General features: G+C 36.7%; 1 protein-coding gene across 1 annotated transcript in view; it reads right to left on the bottom strand.

Moving 5' to 3' along the window:
• ACTR3 (actin related protein 3) overlaps positions 1 to 23,325 on the bottom strand; it is a 61,148-nt gene extending 37,823 nt beyond the window's left edge. The window contains exon 1 of the mRNA XM_011232662.3: positions 23,048 to 23,325. Within this exon, the coding sequence (XP_011230964.1) occupies positions 23,048 to 23,091 (44 nt within the window). The 5' untranslated portion in view covers positions 23,092 to 23,325. The remainder of the gene's footprint in view (positions 1 to 23,047) is intronic.
• Between the last annotated feature and the right edge of the window lie 1,704 nt (positions 23,326 to 25,029).

Raw genomic sequence — 25,029 nt, forward strand, 5'->3', positions numbered from 1 at the left:
ATGCATAAATACCATCTCCCAAATACAGCAGTAAGATATTTGAAGTAGAAACCATATTACGGTACAAATTCCCTTAAGGAAATCTCCATTAATCAAGTTCACCAGATTATTCAATATTTCATCCATGGTCAAAATAAAATTCCCTAGGCTGAGCATATTTAGCAATAAATTACTTTCAGAACAAACACCAGAAGAAGAATCAATGAACATAACACAGAACAGTCAATACATAATCAAAATAAATGTGCTCTTCCCCAAAAGACAAAAATAGCTACCTACAGCATATCAACTGTATGGATATACCACAACATTTAATCATTTCTACTACATTTAAAACACCATAGCCAAATAACTTGACAACGGATTTAGCAATGATTTCTTGAATGTGATGCTAAGAGCACAGGCAATAACAACAAAAAAATAAATTAGACATCATCAAAATTTGTAACTTTTCTGCACCACAGGACACCATCAACAGAGTGCAAAGGCACCCACAGAATGTAAGAAAACACCTGCAAATCATATACACACACAGTTCCCAACTTAGAATGATTCACCTCAAAATTTTTTGACTTTACAACGGTGCAAAAGTGATACGCACTCAGGAGAAACTGTACTTTTAATTTTTAATGTTGATCTTTTCCTGGGCTAGCAATACGCAGTATGATTTATCTGGTGATGCTGGGCAACAGTGGTAAGCCTCAACTCCCAGTCAGCCATGTGATCATAATAAACAACCAATAAACTTATTATCACTCTGTACCAATACACCATTCTGTTTTTTACTTGCAGTACAGTCAATAAATTACATATTACCTTATTATAAAATAGACTTTGTTAGATGATTTTGTCCAAATGTAGACTAATGTAAGTTTTTGAGCATATTTAAAGTAGGCCAGGCTAAGCTATGATGTTTGCTATGTTAGATGTATTAAATACATTCTCAACGTAGGATATTTCCAACTTACAATGGGTTTCTCCAGATGTGAACTCATTGTTAAGTGGAGGAAGATCTTTATCTGATAAAGAGTTAATATCCACAATATATAAAGTACTCCTACAACTCAACCACAAAATAAACAAACAATACAATTAAAAAATGAGCAAAGCACTTGAATAGATATTTCTCCAAAAGAGATATACAAAAAGCCAATACACACATGAAAAGATGCTCAACATCATTAATAACTAAGGAAATGTAAATCAAAACCAAATTAAATGCCAGTTCATACCCATTAGATTGGCTATTACAGAAAGGAAGGGAGGGAAGGGAAAAGAAAAGAAATGAGGAAAAGAACAAATGCTGGTGAGACTGTGGAAACACTGGAACCCTTGCACATTCCTGGTAGTAAGGTAAATGGTATAGCTGCTGTGGAAAACAAAAGGACAGTTCTTCACAGAATTACCACAGGATCCAGCAATGCCATTTCTGGGTATACACCCAAAAGAAAAAGTAGGGGCTTGAAGACCAACGTTCACAGCAATATTATGCATATAAGCCAAATGGTGGAAGCAACTTAAGTGTCCACTGTCAGGTGAAAGGATAAACTGTGGTAAACACAAACAGTAGAATATTAGCCTTAAAAAGGAAGGAAATCCTGACACATGCTACTATATGGATGAACCTTGAGAACATCATGCTAAGTGAAATAAGCCAATCACAAAAAGTCAAATATTGTATGATTGCACTTACATGAAGTACCTAGAGTGCCAAGTTTATAGACAGAAAGTAGGACATACTAGTCAGTTTGGAGGTTCCAGTCTGAGAAGACGAAAAAGTTCTTACCATGGAGGTGATAGTTGCACAACAACTGAATATACTCAGTGTCGCTAAACTGTACATTTAACAATGTTCTGATGTGTATATTTTACCACAATTTCAAAAAAACCTAAACTTTGTAGCTATCTGGAAAAAAATTAAATTGGGTACATACCATACCATACATGCTGAAGTAATATAAGTCTAAATGTACCAAAGATTAAAAGGAAAGAAAAATTAAACCTTAAGTTTTAAAATATAGGATAATTTCTTTATAACCCTGGAGTAGAAGAGGCTTTCCAACTATAATTCAAAATCCAGACACAATTCAAAAAGATTTGTATTTCAACTATGTAAAAATTAAAAACTTCTTCACAAAACATACCAAAGGTAGCCAGAAGAAAAATGACCAACAGAGAAAAACTGTACTCAAAAACAAAAAATTAATCTCCTTAATATGTATAGGATACCCAGAAAGTGATGATAAGGGAGAGAGGGAAATGAAAAGGAAAGGAGGAAAGAAAGGAAAGAAAGTCAAAAGACAGTAGCCATTTAAAGAAAAAGAAATAGAAATGGCTGTAAATGAAAAGGGGCTCAACTCCTTAGGGTTAAAAAAAATGCAGATTAAAAGTACACTGAGGTAATGTTAATACATTCAAAGGTGGAATGCAAAATGATATGGTTATTTTGGAAAACACCTAAACATTCATTCACTTACCATATAACCCAGCAATTCTACTTTTAGTACATACCCCCCCAAAATAAAAACATACGTCTACATAAAGACATGTACACATTTGTTCCAAACAGCATTATTCATAATGTCCCAAAACTGTAAGCAAAACATATGTTCATCAATAAGAAAATAAACAAGGGTGGTATCTTCATATAAACCAAAATTACTCCACACATGAAAAATTTAAAAATGTAACCCATTCTCCAAGGAAAAGGATTCAACAGAAGACAAAACGACCCAAATGTTGGAATTACCAGATAAAGACTGGAAAGAAGCTATAACTATCACAATGAAATAAAGAAAAGTGCACTTGTAATGACCAATAACATAGTAAACATCACCAGAAACTCTAAAACTATATAAAGAACAAATGAAATTCTAGAACTGAACAATGCAATACCAGATATACAAAAATCACCAGATGAGCTAAACAGAACATAGATAACAGAGGAAATACTCAGTGAACCTGAAGGCAAATCAGCAGAAATTATCTAATCTGAAAAAGAGAGGGGGGAAAATTAAAAGAAGAAACATGAAGAGAAAAGAATAGAGCCTCAGAAACTCGGGAGACAATATGAAAAAGGTGATATACTGAAGTCCCAGACAGAGAAGACACAGGTTAATGAACACTTTTTGAAGGAATAAATGACAGAAAACTTTACCAATTTAGTGAAAGACAGCAATTTATAGATCTAAAAGGCTCAAGAAAACCAGAGCAGAATAAATACAAAGAAACCATACTTAGGCACATCATAGTGAAACTAAAAATCAAAGATAAAGAAAAAATACTGAAAGCAGCTGGAGGAAAAAGGCCCATTAAGAGGAAACAAAAATCAAACTACTACCACCTTATGAGAAACTATTAGGCCCAGAAGACAGTGGAATAGCATTTTTAAAGTCTGAAGACGGCAGGAAAACAGTCAACCCAAAAATCTATAGGAACCAAAATATCCTTCAAAAATGAAAGTGAAATAAAGACATTTTCAAATAAAACAAACACTGCCATCAAACCTGGACTAAAGAAAGTTCTTCACGCTGAAGGAAAATGATACCAGTGGGACAGTGAGGCATTAATAAAGAACATCAGAAACAGTAAACAGGTAAATGTAAAAGACTATTTTTTACATTCAGTTTTTTGAACATACTTATAACTAAAGCAAAAGTCATATTATCTTGTGGGGTTATACTGTACATAGAAGTAATATCTGTAACAACTATAGCATAAAAGGACAGTGGGGGGGCGCCTGGGTGGCACAGTGGTTAAGCGTCTGCCTTCGGCNCTTCGGCGCAGGGCGTGATCCCGGCGTTACGGGATCGAGCCCCACGTCAGGCTCCTCTGCTATGAGCCTGCTTCTTCCTCTCCCACTCCCCCTGCTTGTGTTCCCTCTCTCACTGGCTGTCTCTGTCTCTGTCGAATAAATAACATCTTTAAAAATAAATAAATAAATAAAAGGACAGTGGGAAGCACAGGCATGTAGGAACCAGCAGGCAGGGGAGTTAACAGACTTCCTGAGATGCAAGGTCTCTACTATTTGCATGAAGTTTTAAATTAACTCTAGAGAAACAGTAAGTAGCAACTTTTCTTAAAGATGCATATTACAGTCCCTAATTCAATCACTAAAAAATGCCAAGAGGTATAGTTAAAAAGCCAAAGGTAAATTAAAATGGAATTTCAGGGGCGCCTGGGTGGCACAGCGGTTAAGCGTCTGCCTTCGGCGCAGGGCGTGATCCCGGCGTTACGGGATCGAGCCCCACGTCAGGCTCCTCTGCTATGAGCCTGCTTCTTCCTCTCCCACTCCCCCCTGCTTGTGTTCCCTCTCTCGCTGGCTGTCTCTATCTCTGTCCAATAAATAAATAAAATCTTTAAAAAAAAAATGGAATTTCAAAAAATATTCAAATAATTCAAAAGAAGGAAAGAGGAAAGAACAACAATCAAGGACAACAGATTTTTTAAAATAAACAACAGTATACCTAAGTCCAACCAGATCCATTATTACATTAAAAGAGACAAAACTCTCCAATTAAAAGAGTACATTTAAAAATAATAATAATAAAGCAAGACCCAACTGTATGTTGTATGCATGACAGGCACATTAAATATAAAGATGGAGAATGAAAAAAGATGGATGGAAAGCAAAAAACAAGCCTAAGATAGCTGCAGTGGCTATATTGATATCAAATAAAACTACTCTTTAAGAAAAAGGGTAAATACCAGAGATACAGTAATTTTATAACAATAAAAGGGTAAATTCATCAAGACATAACAGTCTTAAGTGTATATGTGCCTATTAACATAAGTTTCAACATACTTCAAGTGTATCATAATTAAATGCTGAGGTAATTCAACTCTTACAGTAGGAATTTTTGCCACCTATCTCTCAGTTAATGGGTAAAATGATAGACACACACACCCAAAATCAGTAAAAGCATAGAGGATCAACATTAATAACCACTTTGATCTAACTGATATTTACAGAATATACTCAAGAAATGCAGAATATGAATTCTTACTAAGTAACATATGGTACATTCATTTGGACCATGAATGGGCAAACTATGGCCCCCAAAAATTCTGCCTGTGCTCTGTTTTGGTATCACGAGTGATTTTAAAATAGTTTTTACTTTTTTCTTTCTTTCTTTCTTTCTTTCTTTCTTTTTTTTTTTTTTTTTGCATTTTGGGAGAAGGAAGAGAAAAGAGAGGAGAGGAAAGCAGCAGCAGAGACCATGCCTGGCCCATTAGCCTAAAACAAAGACCATACCTGGCCCACAAAGACTAAAATATTTTGGTCTTTTACAGAGAAGTCTGCCAATCTCTGACCTAGACCTTTTGCTAAGCCATAAACCAATTCTCAATAAATATAAAACATTAAAATCATAAATACAATTTCTCTGAATAAAAAGGAATTAAGTTAGAAACCGACAGTAGTAAGATACCTAAATAAACCCCCAAACATTTGGAAATTAAACACTTCTCTATAATCCATAACTCAAAGAAAAAATCGCAAGGGAAATTATTTCAAGTTGATTAACAGTGAAAATAAAAGTTTTAACATCAAAATGTGTGGGATGCAGCTAAAACAGTGCTTAAAAGGGAAATTCCAACTTTCAGTGCTTATGTTGGAAAAAACTGAAAGGCCTAAAATCAGTGACCTAGATTTCTGAAAAAGTTAGAAAAAAGGAAAGCAAAGTAAACCCAAAATAGAAATAAACAATAAACAGGATGGCAGAAATCAAGTTAATAGGAAAGAAATAGAGAAAATCAACAAGAAAAAGATGGTACCATGAAAAAAGGCTGATCAAGAAAAAAAGAGTACGGAAATTGCCAACAAAAGGAGTGGAAAGCTGGTTAACACTACAGATCATATAGACATGAAAATGATAAAAAAAAAAATTATAAACAATACCATCATATTAAACTCAAGATGTAATGGACAAATTCCTTCAAAGATACAATTTACCAAAATCAACACAAGATGAAACAAAAAATCTATCTGAATAAGCCCAAACTTATTAAAGAAATTATCAGTAACCTTTCCAAAAAGCAAACTGCAGGTTTCACTGGTAAATTCTATCACTCATTTAAGAAAGAAGTAACAATCATTTTACATTAAGCTCTTTCAGGAAACAGAAGAAAAATCTCAAGCCTTCCATGAGGACAGCATAATTCTAATACCAAAATCAGAAAGATTATTTCAAATAAAGAAAATGGAAGGTCAATATCCATCAAGAATACAGATGTAAAAATCCTTAACAAAAGAAATACAACAATATGCAAAAAGGGTATATATACACCATAACTAAGTGAGCCTTAGCCCAAGAATCCAAGCTTGGTTTAACTGGAAATATCAGGCCCCCACTTTTTTAGAACATTTCAATTAATTTCACTAATTTGAAGACCACTCAACATGCTATGGTCTGATGCCTACTTCCTCCCCAAACTCCTCTAAATACCCACTTCACTTTCATAACCCTCAACCCCCTGCAAAACACACTGTTATATCTAAAGTAGACAGAATTAATCTTATAAAGTCTTGATAATTATAGTTAGGAACAGAACACATAAATCCTAGCACTTACACAACACAATGCTCATCCTTCTTTCCATTTTTGTTTTTGTTTCATTTCACCCTAATCCTTCATTTCCTCGAAGGCCCTTTTCAAATCATCCATTTTCATCATTCCTTTTGGACACATTCAATTTTCACAGTATGATTTTTAAGCAAAATTAGTAGAGCCCTAATGCCTTCCAACTTGCCATTCTTTAATAAATGGTGCGCACTTATGCGTATTCACCTGTGTATACTTTTATTATTGCTTAAAGTACACTTTGTTACCTCACACTTGTTACCTTGCACTATCTTAAGAATATTTTCAAACCTAGTCCTTTTTTAATGTCAATTCTAAACAGGGAAATTACATTTCGTGAATACCCTGAAATTTCAAAGATACTTTCATGTGGCATCTTTTTGATGTCAATTGTAAACAAATTTACACTTACATGCAGAGTAGAAATAAAATTACACATCAAGAACAATTCTATAACAGAATGCTAGAATATGCATACGTTTTTTCTTCTGGAACTCTACAAAAGAAACAGTAAATTGTGATTGTCTTCAGACAGCAGGATGGAGAGAAGGGAGAATTATGTTTTCTAAATTTACACTATTCTGTCTTAAATGATCTAACCATACACATACGTTATTTTTTTAAGTAAAAGAACTTTTGAACTGATAACATTTGCCCATCATTAAAATTTTAGTAATACTGAAAAAATACTAATGTTAAGTTTCCCAACAATGCCTATAACCCCTAGCCACCCAGTTGCCCTCCCAAGAGTAAATTACTTACAAATCCCAGAGATAATTCAAGCATGAACTTGCATATGTATTACATTGATTTAAAACATGTCACTGGGTTATATGGACAGTCAAATTACAAATCCACTTTAGTTCTATATACGTTCCTGTATTTAAAAAGAAAGTGTCATTTTCTAAATGGTTTTTAAAAAGAGACCATAAAATGAAAAAGGCGAAGCTATCCTACCTAATGTTTATGAAATGCATAAGCACAACACAGTATTTTGGAAAACTAAACCAAAATTTTCCTTTGTGACCCAAGCAGCAAGTTAACTTTACAAAAACTTTCCCTGAACTATACAGCAATGAAAAAAATCTCCAATGCTGATATGGGCCAGCAAGGAGGGAAAAGGAATTGGAAATGACTTAGAGAAGGGAACAGAGGAGAGAATTCAAAAACCACTTTCGAAGTTATCAAAGATTTGGTGACTAGAAGAATAGTAGTGGAAATGTAATGAAGTTACAAAAGAGGCATGACCTGCACTCGGAGTAATGAATGGCAAAAAACAAATGAATTTTATGTAATAAATGGTTGATTTATCGTGGTCCTCACTGCCTCTGGGGTAGGGGAAGTAGATTTGGATATGGGAATAGTTATCAGTAATGCACTCTCACTCTTAAAAAGAAATCAAACAAACATGATAAAATGCTAGCAGGCAATAATTCTGATAAATAGAGGAGTATCTGTCCTATGATTCATTGTACTTTTCTAAAAGAAAAGAATTCATTTAAGGAAAGAATATTTTCCAGTAGTAAAACCAGTTATGCTTGTTAAAAACATTAGCATTCCTTATGTTGGGTATTATTTTTAATTCTGCAAATTCAAATTTTACTTATTAAAAGCATGTAGCTGACAAAGAGTACTTTTACTTAATACAATGGTTCATATTTTTTATTTTGAAAAACATCTCACAGCAAAAAGCTATCTGAAGATCCCAATATGTTACTGATAATGAACCACTAAATGGGGAAAAAATCATTAAATTAAAAAAACAGTTCAAAATGAACTAGAATAAAAAGCTACAATAAAAAAAAAAAATCATTCCAGGAAAGAACAAACATGTATTGAGGTTATCACACTAAATCCAGTTAATAACCTACAGCCCATGTAAGGGAGAAACAGCACTAGAATTTTAACTTTCCATGTTTCCACAATCTTAAACCATATAACAAAATGAATATAAGACCCTCAAACTTTAGGATAGAAAGAACCTTAATGATCTAGTGCAACCCATTTTCCAAACTGTCTGGGTATGAACCACCACCAATTTAAAGTTGAAAGAATTCTACCTCAATATGACCAGCTTCCACCTTTACCGTATCATAAAAACATAGTATATATTAAGTATAAATATCAAATTTTAAATGAAAACGGAGGTCTGCAAATGAATCCCACTACTTAACTTCTGTAATATCTCAAGTCTCAGCTTAGCTATAGCTTTCTTTGTACTTCTAGTATTACGAACTTTTAGAACAAGAATGCAGGGGCTAATTCACAAGGAATATTGGCTATAAAGATGATTAGCAATTATTTTGAAAAGCAATCCCAAAGCCCTCCAATGTTCTCTCACTACATTAAAGTCAAGGGGACACCCAAAAAAACTGATAAAACTGTTGAGTGGAAGAAACTGGACTCCTTTGTGTCAACGGAAATGACATTCTCCCAATCCTTTTAGGTTTAAAATTCAAAATCTAAATCCTTTTCACTAGTGGGGAAGAAAGAATATGAACCTTAGAATCAAAAAGTCATGAGTGAAATGTTTGTTCCACCACTGACTAACTATCCTATGATCACAGGCTTTATTCCTAATTCATAAGGAGTAAAACTGAATTCTCAAGACTGTCATGAGGATTAAAAAAGACAACAGTAGATGGCACTAAGTATTCAGTAAATTCTCCGCACCCCCAGATCATTTTCCTTTATCCATGAGCCTCCTTTTATTTCTCCACCCACCCCTGTAACTATTCTTTCAAAACTCAGCAATGTTTTCCCAACCTCTTTGCTAGTACGCCAGTTCAACTATCCATCACTTAAAGATGTAGATTTCCACTTATATGAAATGGCCACAACAGGCAAATTCATAAAGACAGAAAATAAATTAGTAACTCCCAAGGGTTGTAGGCAGGGAGAATGGAGAGCTTGACTGTTAATGTGTATGAGGTTCTTTTTGGGGTGATGGAAATATTCTAAAGTTGACTGTGGAGATGGTTGCCCAAACTTGTGAGTAACTCAATTATACACTTTAAAAAGGTAAATTTTACAGTACATGAATCATATCTCAATAGAGCCGTTTAAAATAGAATTCGAGGGGCGCCTGGGTGGCACAGCGGTTAAGCGTCTGCCTTCGGCTCAGGGCGTGATCCCAGCGTTATGGGATCGAGCCCCATGTCAGGCTCCTCCGCTGGGAGCCTGCTTCTTCCTCTCCCACTCCCCCTGCTTGTGTTCCCTCTCTCGCTGGCTGTCTCTATCTCTGTCAAATAAATAAATAAAATCTTTAAAAATAAAAAATAAAAAAATTAAAAAAAATAAAATAGAATTCGAGACTCAGACTGATACTGCCTAAGTTTAACTGTAATCAATCTTCTGCTTAATTATCTACACAATCTACTACCAATCAAATCAATTCTAAACCACTGTTTCCCATTTAAAATCCTTCTGAAATAAGGCAAGATATAAATAAATAAAATTAACTACCTGTTATCCCACAGCTCCAAACAGGATCAATTCCAAGTAGCGCAATCTCCTAGCTGATCCTTCCCTCCAATATTTCCAAACTCCTGCCTGACTTCATCAATAAAATATTTACTGAGTGTTATTAAATACTATGCACAAGGCCATAACTTGAAGTGAACAAAAAAGACATCCTACCATCATAAAGCTTCCAATTTAGCTTCCATTAACAAAGCTTGCCTTCCCTTCCATCTATCATAACCTACTTACGCTTTTCCAAGAATTTGAGCAAGTTCAACTCCTTCATAAACTATCCTCCCAAACACTACAGCCATTATTAATCTCCCCAATTAAATACTAATATGCCGTCTTTAGTTATTTCACATACATTAGTTTCAACTCTGGAACTAGACTGTAAGGCTAAGAATAAAATCATGCCATAGCTTTCTGTATGTACCACAGTATTCAGCACAGAACTGAGAATTCCAGTGGTGATATAAGTAGTTGATTACTTCAAATACCTTTTTTTTTTACATATATCAATAGTTTATTCCTTTTTATTGCTGAGTATTATTCCATGATATGTATCAGTTTGTTTAACCATTCACAAGTTAAAGAACAACTGGGTTGTTTCTAGTTCTGTTTTTTGGGTTTTGGGTTTTTTTAGCCTTCTAATGGCTTTATTTGGGGGTTTTTTTGTTTTGTTTTTTAGTTAACATATAACGTATTATTTGTTTCAGGGGTACAGGTCTGTGATTCATAACTTACACAACATCCAGCACTCACCACAACACATACCCTCCCCAGTGTCCATCACCCAGCCATCCCATCCCCCCAACCCCCTCCCCTCAGGAACCCCCAGTTTCCTAAGATTAAGAGTCTCTTATGGTTTGTCTCCCTCCCTGGTTTCATCTTGTTTCATTGTTTCCTCTCTTCCCCTATGATCCTATGCCTTGCTTCTTAAATTCCGCTTATCAATGTGGGATAAATATATACATATATGTATGTGTGTATACATATGTACACACACACACACACACACACACACACACACACACACACACTGGAATATTACCCAGCCATCAAAAAAAATGAAATCTTGCTATTTGCAATGACGTGAATGGAAGTAGAGGGTATTATGCTAAGCAAAATAAGTCAATCAGAGAAAGACAATTATATTGAGATCATGAGATCTCACTGATTTGTAGTACCTTTTTATATCAATTTTAACTACAGCTGCTGTTGTTACTGTATGTCAATTATTTTGCTATGTGCTTTATATTATCCCTAATTGTTATCAAAACCATGCAAAATGCATCTGTTTCCATATTGGGGAAAGTGCACCTCACAGAAGAAGAAACCACTGCAAAGAAATACTAAAGCTAGAGATGAACTCAAATATCTATCAGCTCCTAAAGTCAGTGTATTTTGTACTGTCTCCTTTAAATAGGAGTAGTTACTTCCAAAATAAAACCAGAGAAAGAACAGTATAGTTTGTAATGCTAGCTATGGGTTCTTCCCCACTTACACTTTGTCAGTTTCATCTTTAAAAGAAAGTAACAGTACCTACCTTATAGGATTAGGTATCAAAATGAATTAATACATATAAAGCAATTAGAACAGTGCCTGGCACACAGTATGCATTATATAACTGTTGGCTATTATTTTTATCACCATAAATCACCATAATGAAGTCACCAAATATACTTCCTATTCTCATAAACTTGGTTTATGATAGATTATGGCTTCATACCACCTACAACACAAATACCAAAGGAGTGCAGAATTCAAGGACTTTCGGACCTCCATAATCCAGTTCCAACATATCTTTTTAACTCAACTCAAGAAGCACTTACTGAGCACTTATCATACATTAGACACTTTCACTACTTTCCTGCACCGTATCAAGTATTTCACTATTTCTCCGTACCATATTAAACATCACTATTTCCTTGTACCATACGAAACCTAACATATCCAAATTCAACCTATACTTTTCCATCTCACTTTGTTTCCTACCACTATTATCTCACCTTGTACACTAGTCTTATTTCTGCCTATCAATACTTTATTCATCCTTGAAGGCCTACTTCAGCTATTATCTCTACCAGGAAGCCTTTTTTCATCTTCCCTGGAAAAAGTAAATTTTCCTTCACCTATGATTCCAAAAAGTTTCATTTGTACCTGCCAGAGCACTTACCATATTGTTATTAGTATGTACATGTGAGCTTCCTAAAGGCAGGCACCATTTCCTAATCATCCTTACATTCTACAACAGAAGTACTGCAAAAGAATGCATTTGCACAGGTGCTCACTAGAATTACTGAAAAATAATTTTTCCAACTATCAACAAAACAGATGCAAAAGCTATTTTCTACTTCCCAGTTTTTCTGTTGTACGTAAATAAATATATATGGCCCATTATCTCTGAAAAAGAAAAAACTGGTGCAGCTCAAATTCTCTTAATTATAATTCAGGTTTACTATTCAAAAAAAAAAAAAAAACTTAAAGAAATGGCCTGTCATATCACTGCATTTATCAAGTGGGTCCTACTTTCCAAAATATTCCATAATCCCAAAATTACTAGACTGTTACACCTCTGTTCTAATAAAAAATCCCATATTATTCACACCATCATTAATTATTCCTTTCAAAAACTGTTCTTGATTCACACATTTAGAATGAACACTGTATGCAACTCACAGGGTTTTTGCACTTTTGGAATAAAATGTGTTAATTCAAACTGCTACTTATATAAAAGGATCAAGCAGTTATCAAAATGAAATAGGAATTTAAGGCAACATAAAGAAAAATGGACAAAAAACTTCCCCAACCTCATCTCTCTCCCAACAGTGGACACTCACTTTTTCTGCCACCATCAAATTCCCACTCCTATTCTGATGAATCCACCAAGGATTAAGTGTTTGCAGAACACAAAACCTCACATCCCTTTATAGAAGGAAGACCTGATACTGATACACTCCTGCCACCTACTACACATCACATGATCGATATCTAACCAATCTGAGCTCAGGTCAGATCTTGACTGAATAACTACAAGATGAACAGATGTTTTAGAACTTACATTGCTAGTATCTAGTTGCAGCATCCTGCCGACTTCCTGCAACGTGACTTTGATAGCATACTCTTGCTGCCTGGTCTCCTTTTCACTGCTTTTCTGAGCCTAGTTCTCCAGCCTTCCCATCAATTTTGTAATCTACACCATACCCTTTCAATAATTATTTTTGGCTTATATTAGCTAGTTATTTTTTTGTTTGCATCCAAGATTTCTCACTGATATAACCACATTACATTTCTCTCATTTCTACTTCTCAGATTCTTCCTATCAATTTAAACCCTGTTTCACTATTTAAAAATATATATATATTGTTTTACTTTTAAAATAACTTTCCTGACAACAAGGCAACTCGAAACAAGTAAAGCAGGCCCCTTCGAAATGCATTTTGGAAGCAATAAAATTCTCAACTAGTCTGTTATCTGAGTAACAGATTAATCAAGAAAAGAAAAAAAGCCCAAAAAGGTCTCTTTCCTTTGCTCTGTTACCTCTACCCTTTTTGATTAGTATGAAGCAAAATTTTAAAATAAATACTTTCAGGGGCGTCTGGGTGGCGTAGTCGTTAAGCGTCTGCCTTCGGCTCAGGGCGTGATCCCGGCATTATGGGATCGAGCCCCACATCAGGCTCCTCTGCTATGAGCCTGCTTCTTCCTCTCCCACTCCCCCTGCTTGTGTTCCCTCTCTCGCTGGCTGTCTCTGTCAAATAAATAAATAAAATCTTTAAAAAAAAATAAATACTTTCAAACAGGAAACAAAAGCGTCCACTAAAACTGTGTACTTTCTAGATAAAATGCATCAAAATTCATCCTAAACTCCAGAGATAACAATCTCTTTAATTTTATTTAAAGGGGAGAAAAAAGCTACTTTCTGGTAACCCATTTGTTTCTCTTAATCTATATATTCACTATTTTCAGATTCAAATACCAAACATTAAGTACTCTGAGTCTAATAAAAAAGTTTCTTTTCTATAATCCTATATTCTTAAGTTCTTATTCTTAAGAACTTATTTCATTTCTGGTTTTTTTAATGCAGGCATTAATGAGAGGAAATAACTTTTGTAATGCATCAATTTATTCAACCTGCAGCTTCAGGAATATGTATACCTTTATTCTGAAGTTATATGTAATTAAACATCATTTCCTTAACTGAGCTGTCCTGAATTTACCAGCAATTGTCAGCTTTATCATGTTTCATATAATGCCTGCCCTTGCTATATTCAAATAGTTAATAAATAATTCTATGTCGATTAACTTGCTTGTGTTTTAGGTTAATCAAATCAATGAATTAGTTGCTAAGACTTCCCATCAACGGTTCTAAAAATTCATTTTTTAAAAAAGGTCTGTTTAAATTTTAATACTCTTCAAAGACTTGGTTAACAATTTAATCACTGCTACTGAATATACCCCAATCGAAGGCAGTATTAACAGTGGGCTCTGGAACCAGACTGCCTGAGGGCTGATGCTAGTTCTACTACTTAACAGTAGCTACTATTTACTTGAGCAGGTTACTTAAGCTCTCTGTACCTGTTTCCTAACCTTTAAAACAATTATATCACAGTACCTACACTTCATAGGGTTTCTGAAAAGGTTATAAATAATTATCTCAAAAACATAACTCCGAAAGGGCTTTGAGGCTGATTTGTACACATCCCATGTAATGTCTTTAAATAACTCAAATCCAAAAACTAAGTACTTCTAAAATTTAAATGTCTGAAACAATAAAAAAAGTATTTCCTTAAAAAGGGCATTCATTTTATGAAAACAGTTTCTGAATTTGTGTTAAAATGTTGTGATGGGAAACAAAATTAGTTTTTCATCTGTGCCATCTAGTATGTGTCTGTGTTACAACAAAAATACTAAAGATTTCTGAAGCAGGTATTGAATGAATACTTTAACTATTAAAGTATTAATAGCATTAACTATTAAAAAAATATATATTGTTATTTCAACTGGCAAGAAGAAATGTCAACTACTGTAACTCATAAATGTGAACTCCTAAGAAAATTTTAAAGAGAATTCAACAATGTTATCAATTGATAACTAGGAACAATCCTGAAAAACATTTCTCAACTCTGGAACTCTGCCTTATTTATAAACAAAGAGCGGGTTAAATTATTTCTCAAAGTCTTTTTCATCTCCATAATTCTATGTAAGTCATTAGGCACTTCCCTTAATCCACTAAAGTAAGTTTCACGAATATACATTAACTGCTATTTTTGTGGTCTTGAAATAATTGAAGTTAAAAATGCTTAAAGAAAAACACTTCATACTTAATTATACTAAGCTCTAAGACTTTAAATAAGCAAACAATAGAGTTTTATCATAGACCAATACTAAAAACATAGTTTGTAGTTTTACAGTTCCAAAACCAACCCTAAACTGTAAGGCATTTTGCACCCTAATTCCCCATCTTAAGACTTTCAATCTCCTCGTAGTAACCCCTCATTCACACTAAGTACTGTAACTGAAGAAGTCTTAAAGACACCCTTCTAAAAGGGAACTGCATTTTCACAATGGGCAAGACTTAAAGGAGAGAATATTTAAAGATGTAATGTTAAGCATCAGAACAGATGAAGAAAATATTTTTGTGAGGTATGTATTAGGGGTAGAAAGGAGTTAGAAAGGAAAATATACCAGACCACACAAATTCAAGGCTGTTCCTTTCCTGGTTATAAGGAGTAGGTAAGAATGACTTGATTGTTTAAGTCAACAGTTTTGAAAGGTTTTGAAAAAAATCTTAAAAGAAAATAAAATTACACAAATGGTCCTTCGGAAAAATTAAGATATTATTTGTCTTTTTGTTCTGGTATTCATCAATTATGGAGATATCTTTTATATATTTATTGTATGATATAAAGGTCCATATAAAGATACAAAACCACCAGCACACAAAGTAGTGTTAGTCACTATCCCATTCTGGAGAACCAAATTTAAACATTAATCCAATAACATCACCTTATCTTGTGCTGTTACTTAATAATACACGAATTTGTAGGTGCTTAGTAAACTGTACAGCATGTTAATGTAGTGTTATTATTACTTAACTGCTTTGCTCTTGCCTCTTTAAGCCAGTGGCTATTACAGATCCGTAATGTCATTAAAGAGATTGAAGTTCCAATAGAATTACAGACAAGCATTCAAATGCCTTTATTGTGGGGGGAATTTTGTTTCAGAAAACATACTGCTTGAAGCTACCTTTCAACCATTCCACACTCCTGCCCCTACTCCAATCATTCAGCTGTTTTCACCTGCTGGAGGTGGGGAAGCACACTGGACAAGGAGGAACACTGCGGAGGGAAATTTAGCCCTATGTTGAGCTAAAATCTCCTCCTAAAGAGTGGGATGAAGCAGAAGACTGGCTGTCGGCATAGCGGACCACTCATCACTCCTTCTTCGCATTGTGATGCTCAGGATGCCAGATTACACATCCAAGATTTTTAAAAGAGGAACATTAATATTCAATCTTTTTGTTTTCTCTTTAACATTTTAATAGCTTCAATTTATAAATTGAGTTTATAAACTGAATGATGATTGCCACATCTCCACCTTCATTCCTGAAGTTCCTGTATTTGTCACTTCCTCTAGAATATTTCCAATTATAATCATCATCCAAATTCAATAACAAACTCAAATAACAATTATACTCAGCTTAAAACCAACTCCTTTAATTGTCCCAAACTCAAAATTCTTAAATCTTCATCGATGACTACAATCCACCACAATCAACTGCCAAGCCCTAGCTATATACCTCCATCTCTCAAATCAGCAAAAACATTTTGACTGTGCAAAGAACTGTGTTAAGCCAAGCACTCAAGAAAAATAAATAAATAAGCATAAGACACTGTGTTCCTGTCCTTAAAAATTTTAATGTCAATTCAGTAAAAAAAAAAGAGAGCTAACTGATAACTGCAATAATTATGATGTATCAAGTTTTTACTATGTGTCAAGCACTGTGACTAACCATTTTCATGCACTATCTCAAACAACAAGAAACAAACAAACCCCACCCATAAGGTAGAGTTTGAAGTGTACAAAGTCATACAGCTAGGAAAGCTTGAACTCAAAAACAGCTATGACTACAAAGTCCTTGCTAACCATAATACAAAACAATATAATTGCGGAAGTACAAACAAAAAAGCAGCAACCTTTCCCAAATTTCTCTCTTCTGCTCTATTCCTACTTCCAATATCACATTTCAGAATTTGCAAAGCTGGCGCTGAGAAGGCTGCTTAAAAATCATCTAGGAAGATCATCTAAATTTATATTCCTAGGCCAAACCCTTGAGATTCTGAGTCACTGGGTATGGGGTGTTTCCCAGGCAGTTTTTTTAAACCATACCCCTAATTCTTATTCCGTCATTCATTTGCTTGCTCATTCAACAAAGATGTGAGTTCATATTACGTGTCAAGTCCCGTAACTTCATTCCATATACCTCCTCTACATCCAATCCAACTGCATTCCATTTTGCAAATATTCTAAAAGCCCTATTTACAACATTTAACTCCTCTTATAAAGGATTTTATTTCCTATCAAGTACAAATATTTTGAATCAAAGTTCTGCTGACACACAATGAATACCTGGTACAGTAAGTGCTCAATAAATGTTAGTTCCCCTTCACATTACATAATCTAGATTTGCATTATTACGTGGTCCTCAATTCCAACGGAAGGGGATGGTGCAATGTATGCTAACAGGGCTAAACACAAGCAGCAGTTACTCTCCTCCTTCTGCTGTGTATGCTTTTCCATCACCTGTACATAGCCAAATCCTTAAAAGGAGAGCACATACCCTACCTTCACTGCAACTTCCTTGACTCTTCCTGACCACAGTAATCTCTCTTACAACCTACAGAGCATCTATTACTATCAAAAAAGTAAAAATTTGACAAAGTGCAATCTTTTATCATCCTAATTTTTTAAAATAATTTTTAGCTCTTATCTGTTTAAGATTCTTGAGAGCAGACTGTATTATACATTTTCACTACAATTCCAAGAGTGTCTGACCAGCTGCCAAGTGTATAGTAAGCCTTGATTTGGCAATACCACTTTTTCTACCTGTGCAAGTAATCCTTAAGTTACTAAACACTACTTTCTGCCTTTGCAACATCATAAATGAATTCTCTCAAAAAAATATCGAAATGATTCAAAATTGTCAAAGGCTCATCCTCTATGTAAAGAGACTACTATATCGAGTAGGGGCTGTACCACATTTATTTGCTACAATACTCTGGGCAAATAGTTTAACTTCTCTAAACACTAAATTTTTCTGTCTTTAAAACAGAGATAATTCTCAGGTTGATGTGAAAAGTAAATGAGATAATATAATGCGTTTAGCAATGGGTCTGACATGTAATTCTTAATAAATACCAGCTGTTAGTATTTCCTGATAAAGCATAGAGAATAAATTTTTACAGAATTTCAATTTAAGCAAAGTGACAAGGAAATAAGCTAGGAATTCATATATCCTCTATCTATATATCTATATCTATATCTATATCAAATCTGAAAGATTTCCACAAGAATGGTTTCTCTAATTCATCAAATCAAATGCATAAGGCTAGGATTTATAATAATATTTTTAAAAAGAGAATTAACCTTACTAATAAAAACAAAGAAATGTGCATGGCTCAGGAATCCCTGCAGTGTAACAGAAAGAACACAGGGCTTCAATACAGAAAAGCTTAAGTTCAAATAGCAACTCTTACCACCTGCTAACTACATGCCACTAAAAAAGTAATTTAAATTTCTCTAATCCTGTTTGCTCACTTGTAAAATGAGGTAAAAATGACTGTCATAAAACTAAGATAAATTAAAATCCGTGCCAGCAGGTACTCTGCTAGTGGAGCTTCCCATTCTGTGCTTTAAAATAAATTTCTGAACTGTGCTTTACAATTAGATTGGAAAATTCATTAGATAATCTACACACAACCCAAAGTCAATATTTCAACACAAAATGTGCATGCAGAAGAGACTGGTGGGAAAGGAAAGATTTTAGGTAAGTCTAAGTAAGAAACTGACTTCTCTTTAATTCCCATCACCCAGTTACCCCATCCCCCCACCCACTTCCCTTTCATAACCCTCACTGAGTGTTATATTAAACTAATGAATAATGACATAAAATCAAAAACTAACGATGTACTATAACTTGGCTAACTGAATTTAAATTTAAAAAGATGCTCAGGGGCGCCTGGGTGGCACAGCGGTTAAGCGTCTGCCTTCCGCTCAGGGCGTGATCCCGGTGTTGTGGGATCGAGCCCCACATCAGGCTCCTCTGCTATGAGCCTGCTTCTTCCTCTCCCACTCCCCCTGCTTGTGTTCCCTCTCTCGCTGGCTGTCTCTATCTCTGTCTGAATAAATAAAATCTTTAAAAAAAAATAAAAAAATAAAAATAAATAAAAAAAAATAAAAAGATGCTCAAAAAAAAAAAGGACTTCTGAACAGGAGCCAGCTATACTTACTTCAAAGGGCATGCAAAACATGACTCCTGAAGAAGTAAGAATTTCAGTGTTTTTTGGTAACAACATACTGTAAATATTTCTGCCCTTGGAGATGGCTGGAGAAAGTGTTATTATTAAATATGATGTACAGAATTTACATAGGAAAAATGAACTTCCCACTTATGTTTTCCCCCGCCCACTCAGCTCTTCCCCACTGGTTCTCAAAGAAGATCATCCTATCTGTACTAATTGCTAGAACGTGGCCACAGTATGAATTATATAAGCTCCTTATCCACTGACTCCAACAAAATATTTATGCTTACATTTTAAAATTATGCTAGGAAGGTTAAGTCAATTACGGAAATTCCTGAATCCATTCTAAATCTGAATATATTTAGATATCAATATATAGCTCTACAATAAGGCCACATTAACCTCTGCTATCATAATGGAAATAATTTACCAAAGCAGTACTGATCAGGTAAAAAAGAAAGCCATAAAGGGGAAAAGGAAATTTGACAACGCAAAGTTCTGTAATCAAGCTATAGCATAAAAAAGTACATAAGGAGTTCCTTTATTTGGCTTGAAGGTTGAAGAAATGGGTGAAAACATGCAAAAAATAATTTAGGATCCTCTTAAACTTTACAAGTGTTACAATGTTATAAAAAGCCCTTTGAAAAAAAAGTTTCCTTCACCACTGGTAGCAGATTTGAGTTGTGTAATTCAGTTCTTAAGCAACCAGTTCTATCAATGAAAATCTCTACCCAAATTTTTTTCTATAGTACTATTCCAATGCAGACCAAAAAAGTGTGTAGATATATTAATACGAAAGAAACTGTTATTTCTAAATTCTTTTCAAAACGAGTTATTTTCTCTTATGGTCTGAGCTTAGGTGATTCTTTATCTTAAAGGATCTTTGCTGGGGGATCTCTAACTTTAAATCTGGGGATTAGGCTTCAAGTTTCCTAACTCTTACAGCTTTTCTTATCGGAGAACACCACATTTCATAGATGGCCAATTTTTTCAGTCACCTTTTTCCTAATTTATATAATGAAATGGAACGAGCAACCAGATTCAGTTTATAACTTTTCATGTATATTAAGTGGGTAATTGTAATTATAGACCAAACAGATGAATGCATTCTCTAAAGCACAAAGAAACACACAAATTATAGGCACACAATTTGCATCTGGGGACCACAGTACTCTGGAACATAAAACTCCCTATGAAGGCCTTACTTAAATATGCTTATTGAAGGCCCAATCTCAATGAGCTACCCTCTATGTGCTAATAAAGCTGCAGGTGTGACTTTCCAGGAGTTGCATTAATAGGCAACACAAAAGACCAAAAAACCTTTGAAGACCAAAATAAATGGAGATCATACAGATGGTAAAAAAAAAGGTGAGAGACAATGGGGAATCCTAATCATTTCCATTTAAATCATGAGTGTCCAGTTAACTACCTCACCTTGTGAGGTAAAATTAACGTAATAGAGTAAAATGTAATAATGTAGTAATAACTGAAATATTAAAAATAATCCTTAGACTGAATCCCTCCCGCACCTCCTGGTCACTCAGCATGTGTTTCAAATTCAGGGTTGCCCTATCAGAGGGAGGTCACTTAAGGACAGTTAACCTCAATGAAATACCTAGTATAGCTCAAAAATAACCAGAACTGATTTCAAAAGGGGAAAAATAGAGTGAGAAAAAGTAACATCCTACTTGTTACCATGTTAGTTATTAGGACTACAATTATCTACACTAACTTTATTAACAACCCAATAATTTCTAAAGCATAAAATATTAATTATGTAGCAGTATTTTTCACTTTAACAAAACGCACTTGAAAATCTTCTCACTCGGGCCAAATCTAATTTTAAAACTGACCCTAAGCATGAAACTACTCACCAATTAGAGAGAAAAAGAACAACAACAAAAAAAAAATATTGGCTCAAGAAAATTAGAATAAAAAATAATACCTTTAATAAGCTGTCCATCAAAACAATACATTTAGAAGTCCAAGGCTAAAGTAGGCTGGTGTTTCCCAGAGGAAAATGTTAACAAATCGGTTGTTTCCACATGCACAGCTGGGATTTTAGAAACTGTCACACTAACAAAGTTCTGAGCGTGAAGATTAGAGCTGTTTTACAGACAGCAAATGAAATGAGGAGCATACAAAATCTTTTTAAGCAACAAAAGTTTACTGAATAATAAAAAGGGAAAACAGGCTGATACTCTACCTCTCATAACATACCCCCACTCATTGGATTATTTTGAGAATTAGAAATGTAACAATGTTATCAGCAGAGGACAAACACACACACACTCCCAACACTGTAACATAAAGTCATTCCACATTAAAATACAGACCGTATTTTCTATGAAAATACAAAGTGTGCCAAAACTCTAAAATGCCTATTTATACAGTTTAACGCCAATCTACACGTTAAAAGGCTACCCTACAGATCTTGTAACTCCCTGAAAAGCAACCACATCCTTTCAGAGCTCTGTATCTTCCTTCTCGACTTGAACTACCTTCACAGAATGAACGCACACAACTTATTTTCCCGGGTGCTTCCCTTCCTCCTTCCCCGCGAAACACTAATATATATATTTTTAAGTTCACATAAGGTGATAACTAGCACCAGTAATTCAATCTATTTGAAATACGCTTAATTTTGAAAGTTCTAATAAGATGTATTCAGGTTGGAAACGAAAAACTACCTTATAAGGGTATAAAAGACCGAAAGCAGGAAGCGGCTTTGACAAAACTAAGGAAGTTGCAGCGCGCTTGCTCACTGGGGGACTTTTTTGAGGCAAGAGAAGTAACACATGACATCTTTCTCTCTCAAATTAAAATGTAACTTGGTTCACCGGTAAAAGCGCAGTAGGAGATGGAAAAGACCGGGAGTCCGAAAAGAAGAGGAGGTGGGTGGTCAAAGAAAAGCCCCGACGTAGGTTCCCATTTTCAGAGTCCGATTCTTCCCTTTCCCCACCCACACCCTGGGCAGAGTGTTGTCACAGCAATCTTGCAAAACCTACAAGGACCGCTTCTCTTTTCTCGCTCCTCTGCCAGGCTGTCCCCGCGCTCGATCCACTCGGTCCCCAAATCCACGGGCAGGAAGGGACGTGGAGGAAAAGGAGAGCCGGGTGCGCCGGGTCCGCGACCACCCCGACCGCACCGCGGGCCACGGAGGGGCGACCAGCCCCCCGTCTCCTTGGGCGGCGCTGCCCACCGCGATGGGGGAAGGGCCGGGAGGGGTCGCGCGGAGCAAGCCTGTCCCAGGGGGTTTCTCGGCCCCGCGCCCCCGCCCCGGTCCCAGCGGGTGAAGCGAGGCAACAAGGGAGGCCCTGGCTCCGGGCCCCACCCCTGGCAACACAGTGAGGCTAAGACTGACACGGCCGGCGACAGCACCTTGCCGCAGCACACATCTCCCGACCTCCACCCTCCCCCGCCATTTTCCCACCTCCGCCTCAGTTTCCCCACCCCACCCCCGTCAGTCAGCCCCTTTACCCCGTGCCACAGTCCACCACACAGGCCGGCAGCCGTCCCGCCATCTTCCTCCTCGCCTGCTACTGCCGCTGCCGCCGTCTGCTCCGTGCTGATTGGGGCCAGGGATTGGCGGCGGGAGATCGGAGCTATCTGACCATCCACAGCCGGGCCGCCCTCTCCGTCTGGGGGGGAGCCGGGAAGCCGAAGCAGTAGCGAGAAAGCAGCAGGCTCGGTCAGCGGCTACCACTTCCGCAACCCAGGCGGGCGGGCAGGCAGTCCCCGCCCTGCCCCGCCGCGGCCTCCTCCCCCTCTCTCTCCCCTCCTCCTCCCTCCTGCCCCCACCCTACAACTTCTTCCCCCACGCCGCCTTGCCCCGGGAAGCCAAGATGGCCGCCGGTGCCGCCGCCCCGGCCAGGCCAGGCCCAGGCCGCGAGCGCTCCCCCTTCCGGCTCCGAGCGGGAGGGGCGAGAGAGCATGCGCAATGACGTGCTGCCGCCGGCCGCCGCTCGCATCCCGACGTTAAGGAAATCCACTTCGGGTTTTGCCAGAGGGTAGGGGCGGGGAAGTCGGCCCGAGCCTCCGGTTCTTCTGAAGCTGGAAGGGCTTTTCAGTTTCAATTACTTCTGTGCTAGGTTGAGGCAGCAATGGAACTGCCCCCGCAGCCGCGAATATCTTCTCCAGTACCCCGGGGAAAACAGGCCTAAAAGAAAACGTTCTCAGCGGCACACAACATTCTTGTAACTTGGACAGTCTGCTTTTCTGGTTGGAAAAGAGCGATATCAGACCGAGGGTGAGCAGTCGGGAGGGATGGGTGAACAAAGGCTTGCACCGTAGCTCTTTTGCCTTTGTGCGGAGTTTTTAGTCATTTACACCTGAGCATTGTTACAGCATCGCACATAACAAGTGTTACAACATTGTCTAGATAGTAGGCCCCCTGGGGCAGGCCTGTACCCACGACGAGGACGAACGTCCTGGGAGTACCTTCTGCCTAACGTACTCTAAAAAAATAGTCCGTTATTCAAGGCTTTTGGATGATGACAAAGATTCCCTCTGCAGTAGTTTAAGATTCTACTGTTTTACCAGCAGGATTATACCGAGGATTAGGACCAAAAAAAATTTAATTAGGAAAAAAAGATTAAAAACTAGAAAGCCTAGAACAATGGTTTTCAAACTTGAATGTTCATCAGAATTACCTGGAAGGCTTGTTAAAACAGATTGCTGGGCCCGATCCCCGGAATATTCTGTTTAGGTGGTGTGGAGAAGGGCCTGGTAATTTGCATTCCCAGCAAGTTCTCAGGTGATGGTGTGGGACCCCACCTGCGGAACCTAGAAGTTTAACAGCTTTCCACCAGGCTTATCTTCTGATAAATCATCAGTTTGCTTATATGCCTGAAATAAAAATATTTTCCCTAAGAAAGGATGTCTTATTTACAACAGAAGATAACAGTAAGTTGTTAGACCGGGCTGCGGGATGGAAAGTGGATTTTTCATTGATTTGACAGATAAGTATTGCTCACCTACTCGATTATGTCAGGGACCATGCTGCCCCTGCATAGTCATTGGGCACAAAATAGATAAGGTCCTTGCTCTCAAGAGTTCACAGTTTAGTGGGAAAACGTAAATTGTGTTATAAGCAATAGCAGAGACAGGGGACTATGAGAAATGGAGATGAAGGGTGGGAGAATGGCAGAGAAGTGGAATATAGCTTCTCTGTAGCTTCTCTGACAAAGTGACATTTTAAAGGTGAGGTAGGAGATAGAGGAAAGGGTGAGGAGGAATGGGAGCACTCCAGAACCGGGACAGCAAGAGTCAAAGACCTGAGATGGGAAAGAGCTTGGCTTCTTTCACAAATTCAGAGAAGACCCAAATGGTCAAAGTGAAGTGACCCAGAGAAGATGCAATGGGAGATGGAGCCTGGTAGGTAAGGAAGAATCGAACTGCGAGGATTTGTAGACTTCTCCACGAATCTCAAAGCTTAGCCTAAAAAGAGCCTGGAAGCCATC

This window comes from Ailuropoda melanoleuca, chromosome 2 (genome assembly GCF_002007445.2).
Source record: "Ailuropoda melanoleuca isolate Jingjing chromosome 2, ASM200744v2, whole genome shotgun sequence".
Lineage (NCBI taxonomy): Eukaryota > Metazoa > Chordata > Mammalia > Carnivora > Ursidae > Ailuropoda > Ailuropoda melanoleuca.